At 47.9% G+C, this 21,354-nt stretch overlaps 1 protein-coding gene across 14 annotated transcripts in view; it reads right to left on the minus strand.

Moving 5' to 3' along the window:
* SORBS1 (sorbin and SH3 domain containing 1) overlaps positions 1–21,354 on the minus strand; it is a 224,803-nt gene that overhangs the window by 60,619 nt on the left and 142,830 nt on the right. For all 14 annotated transcript variants that reach the window (XM_079792953.1, XM_079792955.1, XM_079792961.1 and 11 more), the window contains 5 exons: positions 19,586–19,758; positions 17,444–17,507; positions 5,199–5,246; positions 4,949–5,078; positions 3,216–3,330 (listed from right to left, as the gene is read on the minus strand). In XM_079792953.1, coding sequence (XP_079649079.1) covers positions 3,216–3,330; positions 4,949–5,078; positions 5,199–5,246; positions 17,444–17,507; positions 19,586–19,758 — 530 coding nt within the window. The remainder of the gene's footprint in view (positions 1–3,215; positions 3,331–4,948; positions 5,079–5,198; positions 5,247–17,443; positions 17,508–19,585; positions 19,759–21,354) is intronic.

A 21,354-nucleotide genomic window follows, 5' to 3' on the forward strand; every position in this document is an offset into this window, starting at 1 on the left:
GGTAACACCACACAGCGGTGCCGTCTGCGTCTGACTGGGCCATGTCTAACTCCGCTGTCGGTCGGTGGTGGGACGGACAAACAGCACGGGTCCTTCCGGACGCACAGCAGGATCTCGGGACGGCAGGCAGGGCAGGCTCCACAATGCCAGGCTCCGTGCTCTGCGGCCGGGGCTCCTCTTTTCCCAGCTGGCAAAACCCTTGGACAGGGCGGGTGCCTTGCCAGGAAAATGCCTGATTCTCCTCAAGGACAGTTTTGTTGCTTGAACAGGAGCCAGAGACCAGCTTCAACTTTTAATTAAATAGCAATCTGAATGCGGTACGTTGATTGGCACAGCACTTCATAATGTCCGGGGTTCTTCTGCCCACATTCTTGTCCTCGATCCTCTCACTCATGACCTCAGGTCGGGCCAGGTAACACTTCTGGTTGCAGATGAAAACACCGAGGTTCAGAAAGGTCAAAGGACCTGGTCCGAAACTTGAATTCAGAACTCAGTCTTCCAAGTCCTGGTGCTCTTTAGCCACATTGCACCCCTCACACTCCCCGCGAGAAGGGGCAGGCCCGCTAGGTTTGCAGATGATACGAAGCTAAAACAGGGCTAAGGGACAGACCTGAAAAGCCAGGGAGGAACTCAAAGTGACCCTGCACTGGGAAGAAACCAAGTTGGGAAAATCCCCTCATTTTACACTTGCAAATATAAGTTGTGTAATTCCTACACTGGTGTCTCTCCTTCCCACTGTTCCCCCAACATCTAACCCAGGGCGTGGCATGGAAAAGCCATTCTCTCTGGACTTGTTGAATCGAGTCCAAGGCCTGTAAGGGGCTTGGGAGGCAAGTAAAAGGACAAAGCCTGAAAAGGCTACCCCTGACCAAGCAGGGCCTGCCCGATGATCTCCAATTCCACGGCCAGAAGAGAAGAACGTGGATTCACACTACGGTAAGATGGGCCGAGCAGCTATGAAGAACTTCGTATGATTTTGCCAAGTAGCTGAATAGCTCATCAAATCTGTGCGTCTCCTGGTGGGATTTCTGAAGGTGGTATAGTGTTTTACTTCTCTGGGTGGTTGGCATTCGCTCCAGGGACAAAGATGAGCTCTAAGGCAGTCTTTACAGTCTTCCATTCAACCCTTCCTGCAAACAGCGGGGAGGTGTGCCAATGAGGTCGCAACTTAGATGGCCAGGCTTAAGCAGACATGAGTACCTCAAATTGGAAGCAAAATCATGGTTCCCCTCCTCCCCAAAAAAGGAATTGTGTATTCCTGAAAGCAAATGTAGATTCTACACCTGTCGCTAGTTAGTGCACTCATCCACAGTTAACGCGTGTGTGTGTGTGTGTGTGTGTGTGGTAGCTAGGGGTGGGGGTTTGTCTTCAAATTCTGGCAAACCTGATACAGGATGTCAAAAGGCAAGACTCACACACTGAAACCAACGTTTTAACTTTTCTGTTCAAAGATAGCTGAGAAAGAAATAAAAGATAAAGGACTGACTTAACTACCGTGAAGAGTGGCTCAAAGATGAGGTTTAACTGAAATTTCTCTCTGAAAGAAAGAGTCTCTGGAGGAAGAGTCCACAGAGTGGAAGCTCGCGGATGCCATGTGATGGGCCCTCTGGCGCTTACATCCCACGACAGGATGGGCCTCGGTCCTGGCACAGCACAAGGGCTTCTGGGTAGGAACACAGATGGTGCTCTGTGATCCACACGTGTGATCAGGGCAGGTCCTCAAAGACAGCTCCTATGGGCTACTATGTGTTACTTCCCCGGGTTTGTAAACACATGGAAGATATCTGTAACCATTGTGGTATCAAGGAACACCTAGTTCTGAATTAGTGGTCACATTATTAGGAACTAAGGAGAGGAGGGGAAAACCAAGAAGAAATTTTAGGGGCAAGGCTTCGAGAGAAGTGACCATCTGTAAATAATAATACTGCCAAAACAAAGCGCCCACAGGCCTACACAGTCTCTGGGGTCGTTCACGTGCGTTGATATGTGACGGCGTGTCCTGACTTGTTATTCCAGGGTCAGGAATACACCCAGAGCATGACTTTCTCTCCTGGAACACCTGTGCGGAAGGTTACCTTCTGAGGTTATCATCTTCTAACACGGAGAGAGCCTCCAGTGAGGCAACATTCTCCGCTCCTCTCTGAACTTTTTGCTTAAAATAACTGCAGTGCACAGAAAATGCTGAGGAATGACAATCTGGAGCATTTCTGCAGGCTGCTTTATCCTAATTAAAATTACCGAGCCCTTTGTGCTTTCAAAGATGTCAAACTTTCATCTTAGTCAAAGCGAAGTCAATCACTCCTGGAAAACACGTGGCACGGGAGAGGCAGGGGGAGAAGAATGCGCCCCCACACCTCCGGGGTTACTTGCTGTGTGCTCAGTGTGGTAACAGCATTTTAATAGAATCCAGTTCCCAGCATGACAGCTCCATCCTGCGGGCCCGGCGGAGGCTGCGATGTCACGGAGCTTTGGAGAATCCCTTTAACCATGATCAGAATTCTGAACCAGCGTTTTCAAAGGAAGGATGGATAAAAGGAAGTGTGATTGGCAGACAGGAAACTAATGGGTTTGCACAAATCCTTCCCCGTTTCACAGAAGAGGCCGCTTTTCCAGGGTGGTCTGCTCTGCCCCACAGGCCACTTCCCCACTTAGAAGAGACGTGAACCACAAATCAGACGGACTATGACATTCGTCCTCGATACTGCACGTGTCAGAAAAGGAAGACCTAAAACGCCTGTTTTAACAGCCTGGGGCTTCCCCCCCTCAAATCACAACATCATATTAATTACTTAGCTTTTAGTGATGTACTAGTAGTACCTTCTACAAAATTTATATGTGTTCAAATAAGAGGCACTTAAAAAAAAAACCACCACGAATTTAGTCCAGTTAGTAATAAGCCTGCCAAATTAATGGTTAGATGTTTAAGAAAAGACAGCAGCAAAATCAATCTTTATGTCAGTAGAAAATTCTAAATTCGTTAAAACCATGCAGAAAAGCGCCAGAAAGCCACAAGACGAGCTTCTTTCAAAGCAGACTCAGGACTCATTTTATGAACACCTGCAAAAATGAAAAGGGTAAAAATACTTCATTTTCTCATTGTCTCCTAAACAAAGCACGTCTATCTCCAGGGAGAAAGAATGTGATGCAAGTGCACAATGCATCCAGATTAAAGAACACGACGGGGTGAGACAAAGGGACTGTAATATTCACGTTACCATCTTTTCGTTGTTCAGAACGGAGGACTTGCCCGGCTGATACTCGTATATGCTTTTGGGCTCTGCACGGTATTTCCTTGTATCCACTTTCTTATCTGGGGGCTCCCAGTCGTTTCTGTAGGAAGAAAATCCTATTAGAGCTGTTTTCATGAAAATTGGCATCTAACACGTTCTGACTTTGGCTGACTGTAGTCTAATCAAGGAATTTTTAAATCCAAAGCATAAAATCGGACTCGGTGCAAAGCGTTTAGTTTCTCAAAACAACCAGTTAAAGCTCTGGGTTTGCTCCACAAAAGGCCTAAGGTACCAGGAACCGGGTACCAGGAAGCAGAGAAGAGAGGGAGGCAGGGAGGGAAGCAGCAGCAGCAAAGCTTGCTCTGCTCTCCTGAGCGTATCATCCCCCAAACATGCCTGCACTTCCCACTCATGCTCGTGCAGGGAGAGAGAACACAGGTCCTGGAGCCAGTCAGCTGTGGTTCCGATCCCTGCGATAGTACTTGCTAGCTGGTGATCCAGGCTACACACTTTACCTCTTGCTACCTTAGTTTCCTCATCTGAAAAATGGGGTTGTTGCAAGGATTAAGTGCATGTAAATCACCAGGTCCACAGTAACCACTCAGTAAATGTTATTTGCTATTATAACCATGTTGTTCCCTATTCCACACTTCATCCCAGTAATCACCCAAATTGCAGCCTTTGGCACACAAATTCAACCGGATCCAGTGGTGGATTTCAGAGGAGATAGGAATCCCTGAAAATTGTTTGCAGAGTTCTTATGCATGCACATGACTGCCTTTGCACTGGGATTATATTTAGTTTTTGCTGCAAGGCAGGGATGGTGATTTATATATGCTTAGATTCCCCCACAGCATGTGGCCCCATCTGCACACAGAATGCACCCGGTTTGACGAATGCAGTTGCAAAGAATTTATAGGCAGACCCAACCTTCCTTTCAAATGCATTATCGAACTCCTGAGGCAGGTGCCACTTACGCATGTGTGGGACTTTCAGAACAGCTATTCATCGGTGTACGAAGATGGAAAAGGTATGAAGGCGTGAAACTAAGTGTGTCTTTCAGGAAAAGTAATTCATTTTGGCAAGAGCCTCTTTTGTGTTGAGAAGCAGCGGGAGGTGTGTGGGACACCAGTCCAGATGGCATAAGAGGGTTGCTCCATGGGCATCGGGACCCAATGAAAGAATACTGGGTCATTCCGTGCGGGTGTCAAGACATGACTAATGTCATCGTTATAGCCAATCCACGCCCATGTCTCAAAAATACGTGCTGTGCAAATAAACTGGTATTAAAAAGTGTAACTCATGCTAAAATTATATTTTCTGCTACAGGCTCCGTCAGTAAACACAGAGAGTATAAAAACACATGACAAAACTTACAACCAAGGTTTCTCTTGGGAGAAGGTAAAAAGTGATGAGTTATAGCCAACGTGAAGTAAGCCCACACGTGACCAGGCACTGAGAAATGTTATATGCACTATCTTGTCTTGTCCTTGCAACACCCCTAACAAATGTAAAATGTGTCCCCATTCTATAGATAAGAACACGGGAACTCCGAAAGCAAACGTCGCTGCTAACACAGGACAGAGCAGGGACTCCAGGTCAGGGCTGCCCAGCTCCTGGCCCCACGGCTGCTGCCCAGCAGCGAGAGGCGGGACGTGGCTGCCACACTGTGCGTGGCAGCCTGAGGTCACAGCGGATCGGGGAGAAGGAGCACTTACCTCTCCGGGCTTGATTTCAGTGAGGAAGAGCGGGCCGGCAGGGGAAGTGTGGCTGACCGCTTAACTACCTTCTCACCGTCAATGTAGCTCATCTCACTTTTCGAGCGAGGCACAGAAAGGGGAGATTTTGCTGGAGAAGAAAAGTGGGTACAAAAGACTTAAAACTGGTGAAAGCAGGAAACAGGAAGATGTTTTCCCTTATCCAATGCTCCCTCTTCCTCCCATGATCAGGAAATTCTAAGTCACTTACTGTCTTCAGAGTAGGAGTATCGAGGAGAGTACAGGTCTGAATCATCATCTAGTGAACAAAACAAAATGCAATCAGGAGAAATCCGGCTGAGGCAGGAGAACGAGCGACCTGTGCCCACTCCCGCCAACCTGCACCGCCATCCAGTCACACCAGGGGCCCATGGTGGGGGGCGGGGAAGGAGCTAAGCGAAAGGAGCCAGGTTTGCAGAGCCCACCCACCCAAACAGAATCTGCAGGCCGGAAGGTACAGTCACGTGGCCTGGGAGATGACCACTGCCCGACACCAAGAAAAGCATGGGGACAAGTAGCCGAAGGGCCTCAGGGAGAGTTTCCACAAGCAGAGCCGGAACAGGGGGCCCAGCCTGGCTGAGATACCTCCCTGGATGATCACCCCGAGTCTCTGGTCTAGCCTGCAAGGTCCTCGGAGTCCCCCAGGCCTGCTACTGGGTGGCGTTGTCGGGGAAGAGGCGTGTTTTCTAGCTCCCCACCTCAGCTGTGACCTGTTTTACATGCTAAGGTTCCCCATACAATATCATTTAACAAACAGGCTCTGCAGCTAAAAGAACAGTTGGAGAAAACCCTCACAATCGTGTTTTGATTCCACCCCGACCTGGTTGGGATGTAACACCCATGGCAGGTGCAGTTGTGCGGTTGTGTGGTTTGCTCTGCAAAGGCGCTGCTCGGGGAGTGTCTACACTGTGGCCCTGGAATAAGTCAGACTCCCGGGGTTTCTGTAGTGTGAGATGCCCTCTGAGGGCACGACACGCCCCTAAAGAAGCTGGGCACTGGGCTCTCAGACCTGGGAACGAGATAAGATCTGAACCCTTGTGCCAGTGGCTGCACTGAACCAACACTGAGGCTACAGGTGCACTTACAGGGACAGATTTCACAACGGGGAGTGTCCTGAGAATGTCAGGTACTTGGTCGCTATCCCCACGACGACCCCTCCAAAGTGCTGAAACAGACAGCCTTTCCCATTTTCTAAGATCTCGCTAACCCCAACTCAGGATTCATGAATGTGGACTGAAGACCCAGTACCTTCCCTTCAAATCTGAAGCAAGTTTAACAAAACACATGCACTAACCTGAAAAGACACGTCAGAGAATCCAGGACATGTTAATGACTACGTGTTAATCAAGTCTTTGTCGCTATAAAAATCATTTTTAGTCTTCGAGTAGTACAGGTCATAATATTTTGTGCAATGTAAATAAAGCTAAAACAGCTGTTATGGTGAGTCAAGTATTCTGCAAAGATAGCCTCTATTCCCCCCCTTCTTAACCCCTTCCCCTCTCCCCATTTTTATCTGTCCCAGGTCTCCCCCGCCGCCCCCGCCTCGCAAATAAAGAAAAGTCATCAGGTACCAAGTTATTTCCCCCACCTCCTTCCCCATCCCTCTCTCTGTGTTAAGGCTAGGATTAGTCAGCATCAAAGTTGAACAGGGCTTAATGTTCTTCTATCAACACAGCCAAGCCTTTCCCTGCTATAACCTGAGCGGGTGAGTGTCTTTAACTTTTGACAGCAGGCCAGAGAGATAAAATGGCATCCGGAAATATATATTCTGAAGTACTGCTCTGAAGAATTTTGTTTTAAACAGAACTTCTGATTACTGTACTGATAAAATGCTATGATGTCAAAGAAAACTAAAAATCAACGTTGATTGCAGGCATTTGACTGGAAAAATCATGTCTGTCAAATGAAAAATTAGCTCAGTTGGGAACCACCGTACATAGTGCTTAAAATCCAGTCTAGCATTTTGGCTCAGAACTCTGCATCTCTCTGAGCCGTGGAGAATTACAGCCTTTCTGTAAACGGCAGCATGAGGGTTAATTCCTATGACCTGCTCTTGAGGTAAGAAGCAAATGGGGAAGAAAAAGGCACTTAAAGATTCAAAGAAAAAAATTAAAAACCCTGAGATCTTTAAAAATATTTTCTCTCTAGAGCTTTCTAATGTGGACTTCTAGAAGATTCTTTTTCTAATTTTAGTCCTCACCTGAGGATATGTTTAGAGGGAGGGAGAGAGGGAGGAAAAGGGAAAGAGAGAGAGGAAGGGAGAGTAAAAGAGAGGGGGGGGGGAGAGGGGGGCAGAGAGAGAGAGGGGGGGGCGTTCCTCCCATATGCACCTTGACCAGGGATTGAACCCACAACCTAGGTATGTGTCCTGACCAGGACTCGAACCTGCAACCTTTTGGTGTATAGGACAATGCAATAGAGCTATCCAGCCAGGGCTAGAAGATTTGTTAACAGGAAAGGAGAAATAGTTCTTATAAGATGAAAGGAATAGCTTGGAGTATTAAACAATTTATGTATTTTGAAATGCAGACGTAAGAAAGATGGGGGTGAAGGCCACGGAGAAGATGAATGAATGATGTTCTTGATGCTATTTCTTATTTGGTGCAGGTGGGAAAAGAAACCTCGCCCATCCGAGGCTAACCCAGGGCAGGGGCTGCGCAGAGTGAAGCAGCTTTTCATTCCCTACCCGGTGGCCGTGGGATCCCAGTCTGGCATGTAGATTTCAGTTCAAACCTTTAGGGGGGCAAATTGAAGTTGTACTGATTCCTCTGAATATCCAGGGAACATATAATTTATTCTTTAAAATTTTACGTGTGTCTTGCAAAACTAATGGAAGAAAATTTTACCTGTACTTATGAGTAAAAATAATAGCAGTTCCCATTATTAAGTGCCTAATAATAGCCAATAATTTACTAATATCATCTCACTTAATCTCTGCAATAGGGAATACATAAACATCTCACTTACAGATAAGGACGTTAAGGCCCAGGGAGGTCAGGAAATGTGCCCGTAGCCGCACAGTAAGAGACAGAGCGCGTCTTCCTGACTCCACTTCCCTGGGCCGCCTCTAGCCCTGAGACAGGGGTGGTGCCTTGTTCTAGGTTCACCCACCCTGGCTGCCCAGGCCTGGGGGAAAACTGGCTATTCCTTTATAATTTACAGCATGCAAGAGACAAGGGAGAGGGTTGTTCTGCAACTCAAGTCCTGCTGCAGCGCTGGCCTGCCTCCCAGCCCTGAGGCCTTTGCTCTGTTTTTCTGCATCGTCCCCTCCCTGGTGACACTTAGGCAAGTTTGCTGCGCTACCCCACCACTCTGCAGTTCTCCTCCTGCTGGTCTCCAGGGACATGGGTAACACCGAGTCACTGTTGCTACATCTCCCACTTGCTGCTTCTTGCCCTCCACGCCTGGCAGGCTAAGTCCACACTGGGGTAGAGGGGTATGAAGTTCAGAATGGCAGTGAATGGGAAAACTGGGTGTAAGGTTACCTGTCCGTATGTCTATACACTAGGGTTAGCCAAAAGGAGACAGAGACAAAGAGATAGAAAGAGAGAGAGGCAGACAGAGAGAGAGACACACAGAGAGAGAGATGGAGAGACAGAGAGAGTTAAACCACAGTCCAGATACATTAAATAAAACATTTCTCAAATTGTCCAATAACATGGACATTGTCAGTGTCTGAAATCCTGCCTTTACTCTTTCTTTAGGGTCTCTCTCTCTCTCTCTCTTTTTTTGTTAACCCTCATCTGAGGCTATTTTTTCCCATTGCTTTTCAGAGAGTAGAAGGGAAAAAGCGGGGGGGGGGGGGGGAGAGGAGGGGAGGGGGGAATGTGAGAGAGACACATCAACTGGTTACCTCAGTACGTGCCCTTGACTGGGAATTGAACCCAGGACCCTTGGGTGTGCAGGCCGACACTTGAACCACTGAGCAACACGGGCTTGGGCTCTCCAGGGTTTTTAAAACGATGCCATAGTGGGCTGAGCTGAGCCGGGATCCTGTGATTCTTGCTCGTGGTGGAACCACATGCTGACTGTGCCCCTCAAAGAGGCAAACATCAAACCTTGGCAGCAACGCTCAGAACTTCCTGTGCCAGCCACTTCCAGGAAGCTTAACACTGAGGGGATTCACGGGGTGAACAGCTCACTCCAGGGTCCAAGGGCCCTGCTGGGCTCTGATGTTCACACACCAGCGACTCCGCTCGGGGCTTTGGCAGTCTGTCCTGGAGGCGCATCTGGGAACAGCGACTCCCTCAAAACTGCCAGGAGGCGCATAATTGCCTTTTCAACCACAGTGACTTTAAAAATGAACTTCTAAAAAAAGACTTTCTTGGAGAATTAATGACAATCTTAGACACTGGAAAAAGTGCTGGTTGAGAATAATTGTTCTATAAAAACTATGTAATTGACCAAAATGGGATGGGCAAAAAGCAGTATTTGCATAATCACTTGCCTATATCAATTAAGTTTCAATTTTATGCATTTCTTAGACCTTGAAAGTTCAAATTATTTCTCAGTATCAACAGCTTGTTTTAACACAGTCTTTTTCCACTGCTCAAATTAATTCTTTCTCCTACTTTAACCCACACGCTTAGGAAGAAAAAGGACACACACCACCAACAAAAAGATTCAAAGAAGAAGAGAGACCTGTGCAGAGGTAGAGACCAAGTGTGGATGGAGGGAAGAGGAAGAATTTACAAGAGAGGAAATAGGGCAAGTTGGTCAGTAGCCCAGGGAGCTTGGGGGAAGATTCCTCAAGCTGTCTAGGTCCCGGTTAAAGGCAATCAAATTGTAAGGGATGAACAAAGATCAATATAGGGTGTAGAGTAGCTATAGAAGACAAATTGGGGAAAAAGTAGAATCTGAAGGAGGGGGAGAGAAGGAGGTGGGACAGGAAAGGAGTGCAAGCTGGAGAAAGACTCACCAACCTCATCTCCTGGGGCATTCCTGGCCCTTGAAGGTGGGAAGGGAGTCCGCCACTGTCTCAACCAGCTTGCGGCCATCAAAGACTCGTGCTTGCTAGGCGGAGGCCTCTGGGCAGCTCGAGTTAGGAGAGCAAAGGTGACCGCTGGGAGTGGCTCAGCCCCTCCTCCGGGCAGTACTAGCTGGAGTTTGGGGCAGGAGGCACAGATCCTGGCCAGGCATCTTCACAATAGAAGGATTTGCTTGAACTCAAGCAAAATAAGGCTATTCTTAGAAATCCTGTAAGGCCAGTAGGGGATTATTTTAACTCAAATATAGACGTGACTGGGAAAATCAGCCGCCTAAACCCTTGCCTTAGTGCATCCTCATCAAGAATTGAGGGAAAAGCTCAATGCGACAGACCCATAGGACACGATGTGTCACCGCGACCTGGGGATGTCCTGGGGATGGTGTCTTAAGTCACTTCGCCAGGAGGTGGCAGTGGCCACCATTCGCCTGACAGTGGCGGCAGAGGCACCAGATAGCAAGGGGGACATCACCCTTGGCTGATGTGGTAGCTCTTCATCTTGACATGGACAAGGGGGTCCTCTCAGGCCATGGACCACGAGGTTTTACTGCTTATTTGGGGCCATCAATTGAAAATATCTTCTATTTTCACGCACGGAATTTTTGAATCTGTATTCCCCACTCTAATTCTATATCCAAATCCCTCAAACTGTGCTAGCGAGTGTCTTCCTCTTCTGGAGGGTGGATAGGGTGGCATTCCTCCATCCCAGTGGTTCTCAGTCCTGGCCGACTTCATACTCCCAGACACCATCCCGGGAGACATCGGCTCAGCCAGGGACACATGACTGACTCAGAAGCAGGGCAGGCCCGACGCCTGGAATCAGGCATCAGAGAGCCCTTGGGCAAGGGGGGCAACCAAGAACTGCCTGAGAGGACTGGGAAGCAGCAGAGCAGCAGAACAGAGTGCATAAAAGCCCGTCTGGTGGGCCCCAGGGACCTGGGTTTGAATCCTGGTGCTGCCACTTACTGTGTGATCTTGCACAAATTACTTAACCTTTCTGAGCCTCACATCCTTTATTGATAGAATGAGGACGAACCTCCCGAGGTTGCTGGGAAGATGAAATGACATAACGACTATGTTGCACTCAGCACGGAGCCAGGTATTTGGTAGGGGCTCCACAAAGGGCAGGTGAGGCACAGTCATCGCAGTGGCTATGCTACTATTATTATTAATAGGATTCTGATTGTGAGCGGCCGGGGTGCTGGCCACCACACCGCTATTTCCTAAAGCAGAAGGGAGGAGGCGGGGAAGAGGCGTTTCGGAAGGTGTTTCTCCACAGCTTGTTCCTCTCGCTCCCGCTTTAGCAGGAAACCCTGGGCAGGATGTCTGAAGACTCCTTCTGGCAGCCCCTCCACGGCCTGGGTGCAGCGGAGGGTGGGGCGGTGCTGGGCTCCATCAACATCCCTGCTCCCCACCCCCACAATCTTTTGACTTGGTGGTATCTCAGAGGACATTTGCTTTTGAGAGAGAATGGAATGTAATTCCCAGGCAAGTCGCTCTGGGTCAGAGAGGAAGGAATGATGAGGAGGAGGGGGTGAAATGAAAGTTTGTTTGTTTTCTTAAAGAAAGTAAAACTCATTTGCTTAGACTTCTTTGAAAGTTATTCCCAAAGAACTTCTGGTAAATTATTATTTTCTATTAGCTTCCTAAGGACTAGGGCATATAGTAAAATGACAGGAAGTAAGTCTCCTGAATTCATTCTACTCTCCCCAAATTTCCTAGCCCCAATTCTTCCCAACTGCCTCATGAAACAAAGAGTAGCAAACATCACATTGCTCCTGTCCCTTAGAGCACTCTCCAAGATTATAAAGCAATTAATTAGAAGGGGCTGCTCCTTGTTGGAATTTACAGGTTTCTTTAAAAGGATATTTTAAACCTCATTGATTAAGACATGCTAATCCTACTTATCTTCTGAAAGTCTGGCCAGAAGTTTACTTTTGCACCGTAGCGAGGGGAAAAAGAAGGTTGCTAAGCCAGCATAAACAAACTTTCATGTGGTCTTTTACTATTCAGGAGAACCAGCTTTGAGACACTTGGAAATGTCTTTTTTTTATACTGTATAAACAACCAGAATCTAGACAGCGGCAGCAGCTGTAGGCTAGGTTTTGATAGGTTTATTGCAAATTTCAAATTCTGAATTAAACAAAACAAAAAACCAGCAGCAACAACTGACTCCTCCTCCCCGGGGGATGAACTCTGGAATGAGGGCTCACATCTCTCAGTCAAGCTGTCTATTTTTTATTGCTCATTAAAAACTAGGGGTAGAGCCCCCGTGAGGTGCTAATCTGTCTTTAACACCTTTCTCTGAACGGCTTAAATCTTCCCCATGCGGAGAAGGGTGTGCAGGCGCAGGGCTGGAGCTGCACCAAGGACAGGCTGAGGAGGACCTGCTGGGCTCACGGCACAAGCCACAAGCCAGAGAATCTCTTACTAGTTACAAAAATTAAAAAAAAAACCACACACACAAGAAACGGTTCTCAAAAGAGAGTCAAACGTTTCACTCACTGTAAAAAGCCCTCATCTAACTGAATGCATCTGTGCTCTACCTTGGAATCTGTCATCTAGACAGGAGCGTGGGCAAGAGATGAAATCTACCCTATTTTTAAAAGACCTCCAGGGAAGAAGACTTTCTTAGAAATGTGTGTTCAAGTTTAATCATACTGGGTATTATGAATTTTTTCCTTTTTGGCCTTTGAAAATAAAAAATAATAAGGTCTGGCCTTAGCCGGTTTGGCTCTGTGGTCAGAGCATTGGCTCAAGGAATGAAAGGTCCCGGCTCAATCCCTGGCCCTGGTCAGTGCACATGCAGGAGGCAACCAACTGATGTTTCTCTCTGTCTCTACCCCTCCCCTCCCTGCTCTCTGAAAAACAAAAACAAAAACAACCAATAGGAAAATTATTCTTAGGTGAGGATTAACAAAAATTAAAAAAATATATAGTCTGCTTCCTAAATTATAGATGAATTGTCATCCCTTATTGTTTAAGCCTTTAGGCAGAATAACCCTAGTTCCCCCATGGGCCTGGCTCGATGTGTACCGGAAGGCAGACGTCACCGTTGGCCAGGGTTGCCAGGTGTGGGAGCGGGTGACGTGGCAGCTCTGGGTGTGAAGCCATGAAACCCTGTCTTCAGACCAACAGCCAGGCTGACCGTGGCAGCTGCTGGCACTGCCTGTGCCAGGCCTCCCGCAGTTTTCAATGGGAGTCGCTGCTCCTTTCACAGGATTCTCCAGGTGCCCCTCCTCTGCCCACGTCTACAGGACAATATGCCTTCAGGCATGGCGTGCACTTACTGTAGACGTGAACCCTACCATATTCAGTGGGTTGGGCTCCCAGGTCCAAATAAAGCCAAAATAAAAAAGTACATTTAGTCAAAATTACCCTGAAAAAAACCCCTTGTCCTCAGTCAACTGTTTCGTAAGCAGTGCTTTTGGCTAGACTCAGTACCCCAAGATAAAAAGACTAGGTTATCTCACACCAAGTAGACTCTTGTTGGCAGTGAGGTGGTCAGAGATTAAAATTCAATCATCAGCTTTTAATTTTTACATCTGTTTTAGTGTGGTAGGCTTTTCTTTTCATTCATAATAGGCCCGAGGCATGAAATGGTTGGAAACCAAAGACTATCACAGAACAACAGGGAGACCCAAAAGGGAATATGGTCTTTTATTAATTATTATTATTATTATTATTATTATTTTTGAATCCTCACCTGAAGATATTTTTCCATTGATTTTTAGAGAGAGGAAGAGAGAGGGAAAGACAGAGAGAAATATCGATGTGAGAGAAACACATTGATTGGTTGTCTTCTGCACGCACCCTGACCAGGGCCCAGGCTAGGGAGGAACCTGCAACTGAGGTACGTGCCCTTGACCCAAATCGAACCCAGGACCCTTCAGTCCAACGGTCGATGCTCTATCCACTGAGCCAAAATGGCTAGGGCGGGAATATGGTCTTTTAACTAAAGCTGTATTTAACACATCCCAGTGTGTCATCTCATATATGTTAACTGATCAATAAAAGTTTGGTGAATGACTGAATGGACGACTTTACCAATGGTGAGAGGGCTGTGGAAAGGTTTGCTGACCTAATTAGAGCAGAGAGGAACCGAGGTGGTGGCTCATCCTAGAAGACAACTCTGACTCCATAGCCCAAAGCCTTCACTCATCAACACTTGCCAGGTATGCACCAAGGACCTGCTGTGGCCTTTTGGACACACGCTTTTGCAGATGCCACCATGTTGCTCAGAGTACGATGGAGTGGCCTTGCCTGATTCCCTGCCAGATGTGGACTTTTGAGAACTGAGGACTTATCTTATTCATGGCACTAACCTCAGTCCCCAGCACAGGGAATGGCACATGCAAGGGTTCAACCCTGCCTGAATGGATGAAGGTCAGAGCATCCGACATCTCGTCCTGGAAGAGCACTGAGGGAAAGTCCCATGCTCTCCTCTTTCTGGGTCACTCCCCAAAGATCAGACAACCCCTGGGACTAGAGTAATTCCTAGGATGTTGCCCTGAACTTGCCTATTAGAAGCTTCCTTGACACCTAGATTTTTTGCCCTAGAAAAGAATATCTCTAGGTGTAAGTGTGACTATCCTCCCCAGCATGTGCAAATTTCTAAGCCAGCTCTTTCATGAAATATTTCATAGCTTGGCCAAAGCCTTTATTTTCAAGAAATGTCATTTCCCGCCATGATTGAATCTCATACCTGGATACCTCTTCGGGAATTCCCTACCAAGGAGCTACACCCCGAGGGTCCATGACAAGAGGGTCCCAGTGACGGAGTTAGTTGCACATACAGGAACTGGGTGACTTTTCTGTTGACAAATGGCACAGCTACCTCCTGCCCACCAGCCATAGACTCAGCCTCCCTGAGTCAATGCCCAGCCACCCACAATACTATGTGACCACCCCAAGCATAAAGCCCTGGTGGCTGGGAACGGCAGCTTTTCCCAGAGCTCCGCATGCTCACAGCTCTTAACTAAGCTACACTGGCTACCCCATTCATCATGTAGATTCCAAGGAAATAGGATTAAAACGCCATCTGGACAGACTCCCATCACACAGTCAGCAAGGAGCAAGACAACACCACACAACGCAAGGTCAGAGGGAAGCAAATGATTGGGAGACAGCCCTTCGCCACCAGAAAAAAACCCACGGTGAGAGAAAGTCACAGCACCGGTATAGAGAGAGGCACATGATTTTCCTTTGATTACCTTCAGATTTAGGACTAGGAGTAGATGCAGGAAACTGGTAGGTAGGAGTGTAAGGACTGTCCTCTGTAGCAGAGAAAAGCAGTGGATTTTGAAACGATCCACCACGAAGTGGAGGAACTGACAAACCCCCAACTGACTCTTGCAAATGACTGATTACCTGTTTAGTGTTATTAAAGCCCGTGGGCATCACACCTAAAACAGGTTAATGTATTAGAGGTCTTAGTCATTTTAATATAGCACATCATGCAAATGAGTGAAATAAAATTTTCGCCAACCAAAAACGACTATAAAAATAATATCTAAAAGCCAAGGCTCATTCCTATAATGGAACTATTAAGAATTAATTTAAGGCTAGGACAACAGATACACTAAGTTTATGGTACCTTCAGAATTTTGCTGGATTTCAGGAAGTTCGGGGAATTTGTACGTAGGGAAATAAGGGTTTTCTTCAGGAGTGTCTAGGCAGAGGAACAGGTGTGGGAGAGAGAATAGAGGAAGATACAAATGGAGAGAATGAACGAATAGGAATCCACACACAATTTAGGCCCCTTGAATTCCAGAACATAAGCTTCACTTGCGATACGAAAGAAATTCACACTGCGTTTAAAAATCCAGTCCTTTTGCCTTAAGTACTGAGACACACCTAAAGAGACAATATCATTTCTCTTCTTTGACAGAGAATTACGTATATATAGGCTCCGGGAAGCAAGAGGCACTTAACACAAAGTGTCAAGTTTTTACCTTTTATAGGCAAAGAATATTAGGTATGCTAATAAGTAGTATGTAATGAAAACACTATCATAAAATGTTTTGTAAAATAAATCAAACTTGTGCTGTGGACATTAGAGTCAAGGCAAACAACTGAGGTTTTCATTTTTCCATACCTCTGCCTACCTTTAAGGCGGGCAGTTTTGTTCGGGACCTGTAGTTGAGCAGTTAACAGCTGTAACATATGAGAGGCCCACACTGCTTGTGAGGCAGAATCACATGTTTTTCACATGTGTGCCTGTGTCTCCACATCGGGGCTGCCACAGCTGGGGCTAAAGGCTAAAGGTGAGACACAGCTTGCTGGTGCAAATGAACATCAGCTTCAGGAAGTAACCAGAGGAACTGGCACTATCCCATCAGAGAGACCTGGCCTTTAGCTTCGCCATCCGGACGGAGCTCATCCACCCAACTACAGTGGACTTACTCTTGGCTCCGAAACACTAAACACGAGCATCTCAATATTTAGAGAGTTTGAAGAGGGGCGCCTCTGAACACTGCAGGAGTAATTAACAGTGACCTTCACTGGCGTCCACAGCTAATCAGGGAGACTGGTTATTTGTGGCTTAGGCCAACACCGACCGGACGCTTTTTCTTTGCCTTCGTGTGTCATCTGTGCCAGGCAGCCAGACTGGATTTGGCCACATGGAAGGACAGGATGCTCTGCCCGAGGGAGGCGTGGTACCATCCCATGGTGCAGCTGCATCCCTGCCTATCAGCTGACTGCGGCAGAGGCGGATGGGAGCTGGAGGGTTATGACCTGCCCGAGCACTGGCCTGGGGCTCTCCCACCATGCGGAGAACCTGCTACCGCCCAGCGGGCCCGACTTGGAAGCGCTTCTCTTCCAGCGTGAATGGGCTTTGGACTGTCAGCTCTTGACTGACGCAGGGCTACCTGCCAACGGCTGGCTGCAGATGGGGAAGATTATTTTTCATATTAACACCACCTTACAGGGGACCAGGCATGCTATTCACAAGGCAAATTTCCAACATCCCTTGGAGGAAGGGAAGCGAGACAAAGAGAGGTAGGTGATTGGTCCAAGATCAGATGAGTCCTGACTCCAGGGGAACTGACTCCAGGTCAGAACAGTTTTTAACTCCCAGTTCAGTGCTTTCTCAACCGGCTCTCCTACAAGGCAGTCATGGGCTGACATGGGGAGGTGCCCCTAAAGCTGGAAGCAGGTGGAAGTTGGAGCTGCTCGCATCCCAGGCAGGCAGATGCCAGAGAGCAGGAAGCGGGGACTGGGGACTGTAGCATCCCACAACATCTGGGCAGGAGGACTTCTGAGCTGACCTCAATCCCCCACGTGAGGCAGGCACCCAAGTGCTCCCTCCCCGCTTGGCTCTGGAGGTGGCTGCTGGGCTCAGGCAGGCTGGCGCTTAATGAGGTCAAGCCGCAGGGCCAGTCCTGGCATCCTAGCAAAGTGGGTTTATGCCCTCACCACAACAGTCAGCATGGGAGCACAGCAGGGCTTCTACAAGAGCAAACCAGTACCTCTGTTTAGCTTGTGGATCTGCTTAAACATGGTCTTGTACCAGTCTTTGGATCTCTCGGTGTTCTGGAGAAAGACAAAGGCAAAGAGTAAAATGAAAAGGAAATCCTGGTACATTTCAGAACTTCTACAATTACAAAATCAAAATTGGCAACACCTCAAGTCCAAACTCACGTAATTCTATACATCCTATGATCTCACATTTAACATCTTTTTTTAAAAATGCAAAACTTTTCAGAAAGAACAGACAAACCAAGAGCTTCAGACCTGAATCTGCAGAGTAACATTCGGCCCACAGGACACAGATTTTGAGAACAGTTAACGAAGATACACTTGAAAAGGTGTCCATTTTTATAGGACTTTTTCAAACTTCATTTTTACAGAGACTCTCTTTCCATACATAGATGACTAAACTGAAGTAAAACCTCCTAGAAACATACAAGAGACAAAGAACATTTGCTTATCAGGCCTTGCCCTGTCCATCCCAGGTTATTCTGTAGAAGTGTGTCTAAGTCACCTTGCATGGGCCCAGATTTAGAATGCACACGTTAAAATGGAACCCATTATAGCAGCCAATGCCAGAGCAGTCATCCTATTCACACAGCTGGGCTCATTTTTATTTTTATTTAAAGATAAAAATAAAACAAGAACAGGGACAGATAGGTGGTTAGACCAGATAGTTTCACTCCCACTTTACAGATGAGGAAAAACGAGTCAAAGCTGTCCAAACTGACAGAGCTGGTGAGAAGAGGAGTGGAAGGGCGGCCTCATCTATAAAATGGGAACAATATTATTATCCACCTTGTGAAGTGAATGATGCTTAAATGAGATAATGCACTTGGCAAGTGGTAGCTGTGATCACTACTAGTAATAATTCTCATTATTATTATACAACTATCCTATATAATAAAGAGCTAATATGCAAATGGTCATCATGCCCTCACACCGTGATGCCCACGCCGTCACAATCCACCACAGGAGGCTGCGTGTGCAGCGGGTGTGTGCGGGTGGGTGGGGACTTGATACTGTGTGCACGGCACAGAAGTGGGTCCCTGCGGCTCCACGCAACGAGGCCTGGGGGTCCTGCGGCTCCACGCAGTGCGGAGGAGGTGGGGCCTGGCGGCTCCGCGCGGCAAGCCCTGAGGGTCCCCTGGCTCCAGCCTACCTCTTTGGGGTGATTGATTGCGGGGCTCCCGCACTGTGACAGGGCGCAGGCCAGGCTGGCCCCCCCCGACCCCCACCTAGTGCACGAATTTTGTGCATCAGGCCTCTAGTTATTCTATAGGACTGGACAACAGTTCTTTGGAGGCTGGGCCTACTGTTGTTCCTATCAGCCTTCTCCCTCGGGCACATAAACCTGTGCATTTGCTCAAGGGGAGTCACTGAGAAGCACATGGCAGCCCGTGTTCTATTGGGCACATGGAGAGGAATGGAATTCACCCTAATCCAGTTTCAAAAGTTGGGCTGCCCTGGAATCCCTGAGGGCCTGCACGAGGCTGGCATGCCTGTACTGGGGGGCGGGCTGGGCAGGCAAACCCGAGACCACTCTGTTCTGGAGGCCTCGGCAGGCTGAGCCATTCTGTGGTTGCCTTAGTTTCCCTCTCATGCTGGGTGATGGGCTTGGTCCCATCAGGGGAACTGCTCCCAGAACCCATGAACAGGGACCCTGAGCCTCACTCTCCCCAGCGCTCTCTAACCCTGGACTAACAATTTCCAAGGCTGCTCCATGGAACAGTGAACAACGTGTCCATGGGTGGGGCAGACTAGGAAACCGCCGGCAACATTTTCCTCTTCAACACGCACATCCCAAAGCCTCTCAGTTCTGCTGCAGAGAAATCTCGCTGCCCTTGTTCCATGAAGCTTTTCATCACGTTCATTCAACCGTGAAATCCCTTTTCTCACGAGACTTACGGCACCTCTTTGGGGAAAGCTGCTGCACCCGGGGCCTAGGACCAAGGTGGGCTTGGAGGCTGGAGCACAGCGCTCTGAGGCTCCGCGCCCTCAGCAGGCTCAGACAGTGGACAGCGGTGAGGACCCTCCTCACGAGGCCTTTGCAACCCAAGGTGGGGCCCACATGCATGCAGGGGTGCACACTTGTCCCTGGCTGAGAGGAGGCCTCGGGAAGACTTAGGTGGGACTCGTACCCGGAGTGGGATGCCCACTTCATCCATGGACACATCGCTCAGGTCCTGAGTGCTCTTAGCCACCCGCCTGCTGTCATCCTTGGCCTTTTTGTCAGTGGACCTGCCAGGAGAGGTGGGTTTTTCCTGGGTTGGTGCCGAGTCCCGTTCTCCAACTCTTCTTTCTGACACAGGATCTGGAAGTGAAAAACAGCCGTTAGCTGAAGTTCTTCTGGTGGCTCCAAAGCAAACCTCCTCAGCCACCCCCACCCCCTCCAAAAAAAAAGCCACCCTCTCCAACAATCCAGCTGGGGGAAGTGTGCTTGGTAATTCTCAATTGGAAGGAGTTTCATGTAGAGCAAGGGTCAGCAAACCAGGCCCGGCCACCTGTTTTTGTAAATAAACTTCTATTGGAATACAGCCACACCCATTCATTTACGAATTATTTATGGCTGCTTTCAAGCTAAAATGGCAAAGTTGAGTAACTGTGACAGAAACCATATGGCCTGCGAAGCGTAAAATATTTACCATCTGGCCCTTTAAAAAGTCTGCAGAGGTATACACCGGGGGCTGCAGACATCAAGTGGCTCTGACTGTCAGGGAGCAGGTAAAGCCATCAAGAGGTGGCCAAACATTCCTTGAAAGTCCTTGTTTAATCTTGGGGAAGTCACTGAACTTTTCTGTGCCCCTGTTTTCTCATCCAAAAATGGGGATAATCCTTTCACTGGCAAGCTCACAGGGATGCTACGAAGAGGACCTATCAAGATAACTCATGCCAAAATGATCAGAAAGCTCTACATTGCTTAGTGCACATTAGACTATTTTATTTTATTTCTTAAAATATATTTTATTGATTTTTTACAGAGAGGGAGAGAGAGTTAGAAACACTGATGAGAGAGAAACATTGATCAGCTGCCTCCTGCACACCCCCCACTGGGGATGTGCCCGCAACCAAGGTACATGCCCTTGACCGGAATTGAACCTGGGACCTTTCAGTCTGCAGGCTGACGCTCTATCCACCAAGCCAAACCAGCTAGGGCCACATTAGACTATTTTAAATTTGATTCAGGATTGGAAGTTACAAAGAGCTAATAAATGTTCCATGTGCGGTCTACAGATTATAAAATTACTGTTTAACCTGTTATTCCAAGCCATGTCACTTAGTTATGGGAAGGCATTTACTAAGTCCCTGCCAGGTGCTATGCCTTCCCACGCAAAGGAAAGGGAACAGGGCTGGGGAAGGCAGGGAGAGATGGCCTCTTCCATTTAGACACGGTAACTTAATATATATTTTATTGATTTTTTACAGAGAGGAAGGGAGAGGGATAGAGAGTTAGAAACATCGATGAGAGAGAAACATCGATCAGCTGCCTCCTGCACATCTCCTATGGGGGATGTGCCCGCAACCAAGGTACATGCCCTTGACCGGAATCGAACCGCAGGCTGACGCTCTATCCACTGAGCCAAACCAGTTAGGGCTAGACACGGTAACTTAGAGGTGACAGTGAGATGTTCATGAAGAAATGCCTTAGAACCCCGTGAAGAAATGTGGGAGCGGAGCACAGGTGAGAGGCCCCTGCAGGAGTGCAATTTTGGAGCCATCGGCAAGAAAGTGATGGCTGAGGTCAAGGAGCTGGAAGAGCTCAGTGGAGGAGGTAAATGAGAGACTCAAGGGCTGAACTCATGCACCAAGGAATGTCGAAGTCTTAGGCTCCCCAGAAGATGCGGGAGTCGCCAGAGGGGTAGGAGATGAACCACAGGCACAGTGAGGTGCCAGTGAAACCAGAAGACAA

Source organism: Cnephaeus nilssonii (assembly GCF_951640355.1).
Source record: "Cnephaeus nilssonii genome assembly, chromosome: 16".
Taxonomy (NCBI): Eukaryota; Metazoa; Chordata; class Mammalia; order Chiroptera; family Vespertilionidae; genus Cnephaeus; species Cnephaeus nilssonii.